The sequence below is a fragment of the Lolium perenne genome, chromosome 4 (genome assembly GCF_019359855.2).
Source record: "Lolium perenne isolate Kyuss_39 chromosome 4, Kyuss_2.0, whole genome shotgun sequence".
NCBI lineage: Eukaryota > Viridiplantae > Streptophyta > Magnoliopsida > Poales > Poaceae > Lolium > Lolium perenne.
Window position 1 is genome coordinate 80,515,755 of NC_067247.2, and position 10,202 is coordinate 80,525,956.

Sequence of the window (10,202 nt, forward strand, 5' to 3'; positions counted from 1 at the left end):
GCGAGGCGTCTCGGGAGACCGTGACCGCCATGTGAAACCAGTTCGGGATCAAGGATAGTCGTCTCTCGTCTGTTATATTGACAGTATATATATCCAGCTTATAGGATCCACCAGAACGAAGTGACTTTAAAACTAGAATGACTAGATCATGAGTGTGTTATTCTTTCACTAAAGATTTCGATATGATATAGACATAAGTAAAGATAAAATTTTAGAACTTTTGGTTACTAATACATTTTAGAATTTTAGAGCTTCATAACCATTAAACCTTTTTTTTTGCGAATGATAACCATTAAACCTTTTTAATGACATCTTAGAAACCGCGGGGATATAATGCGAACTTCTCTGGAATGTGCTATGTATGGAGTATTCCACTTTTGTGTACACCTAATCAACAATAATGCAGGTCATATATATCTATTCTTGTTTTTTTGTATTGAAGAAGCATCACCGGCATGACTTGTAGGAAAAAGCCTGTATATGGAGATATACATGGAGAGATGATTTGTTGTGTGCGAAAAAAGTTTCTTCCCATTCTTCATAAATTCCTAATAATGGTGGTTTGACACTACTATTCTTGCGCCAAGTCGTCACTCTCCTTTATGTTAGCCTCCTCGATTTGGCTGCTAGCGAGTTTTGGTCTTTTCTCTCCACTAATGGATGCATGGCACCTCCGAATATGTAGATCCGAAATGATTAGGCCGTGTGAGCCTATATTTTCTGCCAATGTGGCCAAATGCACGCGTGGCGCGAAGCTTCGCTTCCTTATCGATATCATGGAAGTGTCTAAGTATAGATTTGCATGGTACTGACGGAGCTGGAAATAGTCATGGTGGCTATGATTGGAGGTTTCGAAGTTATGGCAGCGGGTTGAAAGTGCATAAGAGCCCCCATGTGTCACTACGGGAAAAACTTTCTTTGCCGTGCAACTATTTGCACGGCAAAGGGCCTTATATGCACGGCAAAGGCTTTGCCGTGCGTTGGCGCACGGCAAAGACCGCACGGTAAAGCAATCGACGGCAAAGGCTTCTTTGCCGTGCGCCTCGCCAATATTGCACGGCAAAGGTCTTTGCCGTGCGACGCCGCACGACAAAGGTTGCCTCTTTGCGGTGTGCTAAATATGGTTTATCCAAAAAAATGCTCCAAACTGATCGGTCTGGGATTCGAACCTAGGACGCAGAGTAGAGAAAGCGTGCAACCTTGCCACTGAGCTAAGCGTTCATTTGTTGATAACTATACCACGCCACACCTTTTGAGCTGGGAAGAAATCCAGTTTTTACATCTTTGCCGTGCGCTTACACAAGGCAAAGGCTTGCTTTGCCGTGTGTTTGTTAAAAACACTAGGCAAAGACTTGCTTTGCCGTGCGTTTGTTAAAAACACTAGGCAAAGGCGTGCACGGCGATGCCTTTTGTGCTTTGCCGTGTGCCAGCGTCTTTGCCGTGTAGCCTATCTTTGCCATGCACTATGTTGGTCCTTTGCCGTGCAACTTTCTTTGCTGTGCGCTCTCTTCCGTCGTTGCCGTGAATCAAATCTTTGCCGTGCGCTCGTTTTTGTGTTTGCCGTGGCCAAAATCTTTGCCGTGCGTTTTTCTACGTGCGCACGGCAAAGATATTTCTTTGCCGTGCGGAAACACACGGCAAAGATGCAATGCACGGCAACTACAGTTTTCCCGTAGTGTGTGGTTTTGGTAATTAATGACAATCCCTATGGACCAATATTTGTATTGAGTCATTTGTGTAGGAGTTGTACATAGGCAATGCTTGAACCATAAGTTGGCATCAAGGTTGCAATACGAACAAATGAGGTGCAAGTTCAAGATGAGTCAACTTGAAGAGCTCACATGCTTGAAGCTTGCCATTCATATGTGTCTATGGATATGTGAAGTTGCAACGAAGAAGAAGCTCATCCATAGTAGAGTATGGGGGAGCAATCCGCAAGACCTCATCTTCATCAAGCAAGCACTATCAAGAATGGCGTTTCATCTTGTTGCGGTCAAGATCATCATCATCTAGCTAAAGTGGAAGGTGCAGTGTTAAGGTTTGCTCTTGATAGGGCTTATCAAAACCGGTCGCGTGGTTTACTTGGAAGACCGGTTTATAGGCTAAGTGCCGTACTATCAAGGGGCTCTCGAGTAAGTAATTCGAGCGTATCGTTCGGAGTGCGGTCAAACCTTTGCATCCTTGCATCATATCTATTGGTTGTTATTTGGATCTTATCCATGTGGTGTATTAGAGCTTGTGGTTATTTTCATGAAAGCTCTAGTTCATCGAAAACGGATTTCGCATATATCATTTGTTGCGTTTTTGATTTTGGAGTTTTTCTCGGTTCTCCGGATTTTGAGGGTTCACTCTAAAAACTATAGAAAATCATCTCCCACTAGTTTTCATATCTTCACTTTTTGTGGGGTAGCTCTTGTTGTCCTCTTTCCAACAAAATTGGTTTCATGTCGATCGGAGTTTCCAAACTCTAGATTTTGTGGTTCTAAGTTTGTCTCATTTGGATAGACAAGAAGGACGAAAAGGAGGAAGGGCACGGCCGGTACCTCCACCGGAGCACGGCTGGAGGTACCACCCTTGGTACCGCTCAAGTTGGTTTGCTTACAGTATAATTTCCAGGGTGTTGGGCGCGCGGCCGGTACCGTGACCAGTACCGTGGCTGGAGGTACCGCCCGGGATCGGCCGGAGGTACCGGTCCCCATTTCCCCCGCGCGCTGCTGCTTTTCTCTCACGCGCCCGCACAGCTCGCCTCCATGCTTCATACCGGTGGTACTACCGGCCATGAAGCCCCCAACGGGCAGATTTTTGAGGCCACCTATTTAAGCATTTTCTCTCTCTTTTTTGGGTTGCTTCTTCTTCAACTTCTTGCTCTCCACCATTGTTGCATATTGAGAGCTCTTCCTCTCCCTCAATCCCTCCATGATTCTTTCTCATATTTGATGAAAAGAGAGAGGGGATCTAGATCTATATTTGCACCAATCAAATCCCCCTCTTTGTGAGGGAATCTCTAGATCTAGATCTTAGAGAGAAATTTTGTGTTCCTCTTCTTATTTTGTTCTTCCTCTCTTATTACCTCAATAGCTTTAGTAGCTTTGTTGGAATTTGAGAGTGAATGATTTGGATATCTTTGTGGTGTTCTAGCCATTGCATTTGGTGCATCGGTTTGACTTCTCCACGGTGATACGTGGAGGTGAAAGTTCGTGAGAAATTCACTTCGGGAGCTTGTTCCCGGAGCTTGTTCCTCTTGGGTCTTTGGACCCTAGCCGACTTAGTGGTCTTTGTGGTGTTCTTGGGGACTCCAATTAAGTTGTGGAGATTCTTCAAGGGCAAGGCCTTTGTGGCGATTTATTGAGAGCCTCCAATTAAGTTGTGGAGATAGTCCCAAGCTTTATGCGGGTTCGGTGACCACCCTAAGGTTCCATAGTGGATCAAGGACATCCCTTTTGGTGGGAATTCTCGAGGAGAATATGGTGACCCTCGTGCGTTTGGAGTGACTTGTCCTCCACACCGCTCCAACGGAGAGTAGCACTCGCAAGAGTGTGAACTTTGGGATACATCGTTGTCTCCGCGTCACTTCGGTTAATCCTATACCCGATCTCTTTACTTATGCACTTTACTTTGTGATAGCCTTCGTGCTTGAAGTTATATATCTTGCTATCACATAGTAGCTTGAATTGCTTAGCATAATTCTTTGGTGCACATCGGTGAAACCTAGCTATATATATTTTGTGCTTACAAATTAAACGCTAGTTTTATTCCGTATTTGTTAAGCCATATTATTAAAAGTTCTAAACCGCCTATTCACCCCCCTCTAGGCGGCATCCATGTCCTTTCACAGGTTGTATTGGATGGGATGAAAACTATGTTGCACAAGTTATACGGTTATGGCTAGCGAGGCCATGCTCTTCTCCATTTTGGACATGTATGCTCATGTGTTGGCTAGCGAGGCGATGTTCTTCTCCATTCCGGACATGCATGCTCATGTGTGTCTGGTGTTTGAAGAGTTGTAGCAATGGCCTACAAGAGATGGTGGCTGCATAAGAGGACTGCATTTTTGCTGGTGCTACTTGAGTACCGAGTCGAGATTTTTGGCGAAACCTCAAGGTGTGACCTTTATTGGTTGTATCTGGCAATGACTTTGGTGAAGTGGCTGCTTCGAAAATTTAGACTTTATCCACGGTGAAAATCTAAGATATTTGATCAGGCGACAACAACGCTTAGGTGTTATTTTCTCCTTGAAGACATTGCTTTTGGATAATCTTTTCTACAGCCCTGGTGTTATCTTTGGTGGTGGTTAGAGTTCTGATGTTGAATGTATTTGATCACTATGACATGGTTTTTTTTTCTTCGAATGTGTGCATCCTTGATGTAATTAGGCATCTTCTTGGTGCAGAGGCTCAGTGTAATTGGTATCATCACGATACTACTATATTCTTATTAGTCCTCCCGGAGGTGGCATCAAGAGACAATGGGTTTTTGGGACTACATAGATATCCTGCCTGCAAGAACATTTTCGCAAAAATTACATAGTCATATTTGTCCCGTGAAAATAGTTTTATCGGATTTTTCATGGTTTTCTTTGACAATTAATACCACGATACATGTATAGCAGTGAGTAGTACATGGTAGAGACTCACAATTTATCTCTAGCGACTACAAATAGAGTCCAAATGAAACGAGCAAATATTTTAGATCTTCGAACTCTTTCTTCTTCCATGATATAATCTTGCATTTTGTAAGGGCAGCATACCACATATACCAAACAAAATACATGTAAATATCAATGAAATCTCTCCCAAAATTTAATTTGAGCCGCAATACTTAGGCTACATGCACACATGCAGTCATTGAAGTAATCAAGCAACATCGCGAGGAGTACCAACACCAATATTTCAAGCAACATTAACCGGACTGCCTTGTTAGCTTTGCTGGAAGAAAATTATACGAACCACCATTGTCAAATACTGAAATACGTATCATCCGGGATAAAATTGTGAGGACCATCCTCCTCTTCATGACCTTGATAGAAATTCCAAAACTGATATTGCGAAGCTAGGCCTAAAAGACCGTAACTATAGAAGTTTAATCTCTCAATATCACCATTATCGTTGGGAAGATGATCTTGTCGTCGAATGAAAGGCTGAAGATTACTCATTGTAGATGATGCCATCTCAATTATCGTGGAGACAAAAAAGAAGATGGCTACCAAACCCTAACTTAATCTCTTAAAAACACTACATTTATTAGAAACTGAACTTATATATCAGGGTTCCCACCCTTCCTGATGCCGGCGAGGCCAACTGAAGGAGGGGAGCTGACTTATGCAGGAGGATGAGGTGGAGGCGGAACTAGGTTTAGAAGACATCGGCTCGGAGAAAGACGATTGCTTCATTGTTTTTTTTTTTGTAATATTAATAGGAGAGAACTATGGTCAATATTTATGGATTGGGATATTGCTCATGTCTAAATTGGCATATATTTACGAATGGAGGAAGTACAAAAAAAATCTCTAACCTTTTTTTATGTATATGGATATTGATATTTTTCTATAAATATTGTCAAACTTAAACAAGTTTGAACATGAATAAGTGACCTTAAAAAGATGACACATCAAGACTCGGGTCTGGTGTGTGATTGGAGAAAAATGAGTCATAGTTGTATGATTCTGTTGGGTAGCAGTCGAGTTGGAATGAAAATGCAACCGTGTCTATCCGGTTTTGGAGAGCCGTCAAAATCCGTCTACGGGCCATGCTTTGCGGCGGGGACCCCCATCCTCGAGCGACACGGCGCGCAAGAGCGAGGTGAGCACGAGGCCACGACGTGACCCGACTTCCAGAAGTCAATTGCGATAATTCCATTAGTACAAAAATTCCATCTCCCATCCCGATTCGCCATTGCCAGGCTCGAGCGAGCAACGCTTGTCAAACTTGTCTACCCGCCTATTGAAAATTCCCTATCGTCCTGGCACCTGCTGCCTGCTTCCTTCATCCACGGGCAGTTGGCAGACACTCGCGCTTCCCGTAGCGCATAGGCCTCCTCGCTCTGCGCAAAGTTTATAATCCCGACGCGAGATCGAGATAGATAGAGAGAGAGAGAACGAGCGCATCGTGCTCGTGTGGCAGAGGTTAAATATGGACATCCTGGATCACTCTGAGGACGAGGAAGAGCGGAGCTACTACGGCAGCGGCAGCAGGTTCGGCTGCAGGTGGCAGAAGCCGAGGTCGAAGAGCCACCACCAGCTGCTGCTCATGGACAGCGTCGGCAACGGCAACGGCAACGGCGGCGTGGAGGGGGACGCCGCGTCGGAGGAGCAGGAGATCGTGCCGCTGCCGGAGTACGAGCGGCTGTCCCAGTCGGCGCGCCTCCCGCAGGACCCCGACCCCAAGAACCCGCTGCTGCCGGAGTACCGGGTCGCGTCCCCGCCCCCGCCGCCGCCTCCGATGCCGCGGCCGCAGAAGAAGCCGGCGGCGTGGAGGCTGATCGAGTACGTGCGGTCCAGGAACAAGTCCGGCGTGCCCGGCGGGTGCGGCTCGTCGGACGGCGACTCCAGGAGCTCCGACGGCGAGAAGGAGGGGGAGGAGGGCGGCGGCGAGGAGGGCAAGAAGGAGGAGAAGACTAAGAAGCGGTCGTCGTGGCTGCCGGACCGCGAGCGCCGGTGGCCGGTGCAGGGGTTCTACTAGCTAGGGTGGCCGGGTCTCCGTCCGCGTGTCGTGCGACTTGTCGTCTTCGTCGTCTTTTTTCTTTTCTTTTCTTCGATTCGACTACGCGGTAAAACTAATGACGTGTCCCCGACTCACGTCTTTGTTTCGAATATTGATTTCGTTTTCGTCGTCTCACCTCCTCGACATATCCATGTCGTAGGATCAGGACACGATCTAACGCTGGCTTTGCTCTTGATTCGTCTCTTTCTCGTTTCATCGTGGTTCAAAAAAAGATGAGGGGGGAAACGATAGAGAATTTGTTCCAAAAAAAAAAAAAAAAACGATAGAGAATTGGCCATCAGTTTGACACTTGTGTTTTCCCGTGGATTTCCGTTGGCCTTACGAAGTTGGTTGCTTGTGGAATGAAAGCTGCGTATGCGCGCTTTGCTTACGCATGCTGTAATTTCCTAACTACAAGCATTCTCAGTGCCTACGTGTCCACATTCCCGCGTGCGAAAGTTGAGAAGAAAAAACAAAGAACGTGTTGAAGACAAATGTCTGCTACACACCTAATTTCAGTCAACAACGTTTACAGCCATTTCTCTGGTCTTGCAAGAACATGATTACAAAGTAAGGACTTTCACAAAAAAAAAAAAGATTACAAAGTAAGGAGGTTGCATGTGTTATCCCCCAACACAACTGAGTACAGGTTGATGTGCTCCTCGAGAGAAATCGAGGTGTAAACGCCAAAAAATGACCCCATCTAAAAATTCAACATGAATTAACCCTATCTTGAAGACAAGATAACCCTTTTTCAGCAGGTTATCTTCGGCAGGTAGGAGTTCACGCTAGAGCTCGCACCGCCGGGACGACGATGCATCCCCCTAGCTGAGGTGCTCATCCCACCTCAAAACACCCGGAAAAATCTCACCACCGCCACCAAAACAGAAGGAGGTATGTGGTCTCCAAAGTGACGTCTTAAGGAAGGGCATGGTGTCAAAGTACCGTCACTGCCCAATCGGAACTGGATCTGGGGTTTCAGGGTGTCTGTGTGGCTGCTATACTTCTCTCCTGACAATTTGTGATCTTTTAATTGGTTCATGTGTGGGTGGGTGTTTCTTAGTTCGTTACCTTTGCATAGTATGCGATATTTTCTTTCTCTGTTCTACATGTGTTGTTGCCAATAACGGCGTTTTCATGTCTCGCTCACTTCAAGTATACATTCGCTCACGCTGTTTTTTCCGTTTATGACCATCATTCGTGTGTGTTTCTTGGAAGGCGTGTGGATTGTTCGCGAGTCTCGATGGTGAGGTTGGTGTTGGTCATTTTCACCATTCAATTTCTAGTTCTTTTATGCTCATCTGTTTGGCAACTAACTCAACCACTACCTATAAGGATCTCCCTATCTTATTGCTCACAGATAACGTGGGTAGAGGTTTCAGTTGTGTCTATGTGGTTGATGATGGCGGTGAAGCGGTAACCCTAGCCTCCCGGGCTGACAAAGGCGACTCCGGAGGCACCGCCACCACCACCACCACCACCTTAGGAGCCACTCGTGTGCCACCCCATTCACCCCGGCCCCATTGTAGGAGGCCGCCCGATCGTCAGATGGCGGCGGCGGGGATCCTCCGTTAGTTCCTTTTTTTTCTCAGCACAGTGTCATCTTCCTCCATGCTTCAAGTGGTATCAATCTGGCCACCGATGTCCCTGCGTCGCCGGCCCTACATATGGATGTGCTTCTACATTCTAGTCAGCAACCCTCTCGACATGGCCTTGGATTGTCCACATCAGGGCATCTGCCTTGAAGTCGTCATTGGCATGGAAAGCATTCTGCGTCGCCCCCCCCCCCCCATATCTAGTTGTGCTTCTAGTCAGCAGCCCTCTCCTCATGGCCGTGGATCGGACACATCAGGGCAATTGGCTGGAAGTTGTTGTTGGCAAGGCATGCGGGGCTCGACATCCACCTGCTCATGCACATGTGTGTGCTCCCTGGATGTATACAAGTCAGGCAGTCAAGATCAGCAGCGGGCCAGCCTACCTAAGTGCCACGGTGCCCCCGGTTGACGTAAACTGGTCATGGGTGGCACCTCTCCCCATTGGTGGCTGCGGCCTATGCGAAACGAAGCCCCAATATTTTTTGGCCCCATCGGCATGTCGAATACGACAACATTGTCTCGATTACTTTGGTGTTAGCAGATGTATCGTATGTTATAGCGGTTGCGCTTGGAAAGCCGGAGAAATATTTCAGTGGTACATGTCGAGTTTGATCCTTCTAAGTGATGGCGAAAGCGAGGACCGCTGACAACAACCCGGCAATGCGCTTTTTCTATGCATGGTTCATTGTGTGGGTGAGCAACTCCCTTGGTGAAGCAATGGATGAGAAGATGATGATACTTCGCAGCATGAAGAGCCTATACAGTTCCATTTATGTGGCAATGTCCATCTCAAAACTATGTGCCTGACGACTATGAACTGGACAATCAGCGCTTTGCAACAGTGTTTCTAATGTTGCGAGTCATGTATCGGTTCAATAGGTGCATTGTTTTCTTTTTCTTTTTTCTTCTACTTTTATTGTATGCATCCTTGATGTCTCACCCTGTTCTTCTCATTTTATTATTGTAGAAGTTAGATGTAATAGGTATCTTCTTGGTATTAATATATTCCCTTTATTAAAAAAATGTAGTTGCTGATGGTTGTTTCTTATTATCTGCACACTAAATATACTTCTCATTCGGCAATTCTTAATCCCTATTTTTTTTTTGAAAAGAATACGGTAGGGGAGACCCTTACAGTGATATTTTTTAAATAATAAGAACCCAAATCTGAGGCTGTGGGAACTTGAACCTGGGTTGTTGGGTTGTATGTCCACTTCCCTAACCAAGTGAACTAGGCTCACTTCTTCGTAATCCCTAAATTGGTTCGTGTGATGCCAATACCTGCCCGTCGCTGAACTATGTTCCTCTTAGGCCATGGGCGAGAGGGTGGAGCGTGGAAATTTAGGAAGTGGAGAGCATAGGAGTGAAGATTGAAATCGAGTAGTTTATTTGTTTCCCATTAGTTGTACAAAGAGAAGATGAAGAAGTTATTTGATAAGTCACAACCTCATATAAAACAAGAACGCTTCAAGTTTTTGCGAAAATTCTATGTTGCTAAAAAACAGAGTTTAGAGGTGCTCAAACCAGGAGTTTTTGAATGAGTTCAGTGGGGTTTCATGGGCATCCACAAGCTTATAATACTAGATGATGCTCCGCACGTTGTTGCGGGAACTCTTAGAAGATGGTGGAGAAGATTTGATATTTCATAGAAGTATTAGATTTAACACATATATATTCTCTCATGATATAGATGGTGTCCACCACAATTATTAGGGGAACTATTGGAAGACATGGGATTGGATTTGATATTTCATATGTTTGGAGTAACACATGATATTTCTCTAAATTGGGTGATTTAGCAAATTTCACATATCATATACAAAGATCCGACCAACAATGGAAGGGTTTCTACAAAATCAAATTACACCAACAAATTTAATGAAACAAGAAATGCAACAGCGATATCTGT

General features: G+C 45.4%; 1 protein-coding gene across 1 annotated transcript; it reads left to right on the forward strand.

The window, feature by feature from the left end:
* The first annotated feature begins 5,799 nt into the window (after positions 1–5,799).
* On the forward strand, positions 5,800–6,847 carry LOC127293100 (uncharacterized). The gene has a single exon (XM_051322654.2). It carries the CDS (start codon positions 6,129–6,131, stop codon positions 6,675–6,677), a length of 549 nt encoding a protein of 182 aa, XP_051178614.1. The 5' UTR covers positions 5,800–6,128; the 3' UTR covers positions 6,678–6,847.
* Positions 6,848–10,202: the final 3,355 nt, after the last annotated feature.

Excerpts from the sequence above, each read along its gene's own strand:
- LOC127293100 (XM_051322654.2), top strand. The coding sequence starts at position 6,129 with ATGGACATCCTGGATCACTCTGAGGACGAGGAAGAGCGGAGCTACTAC.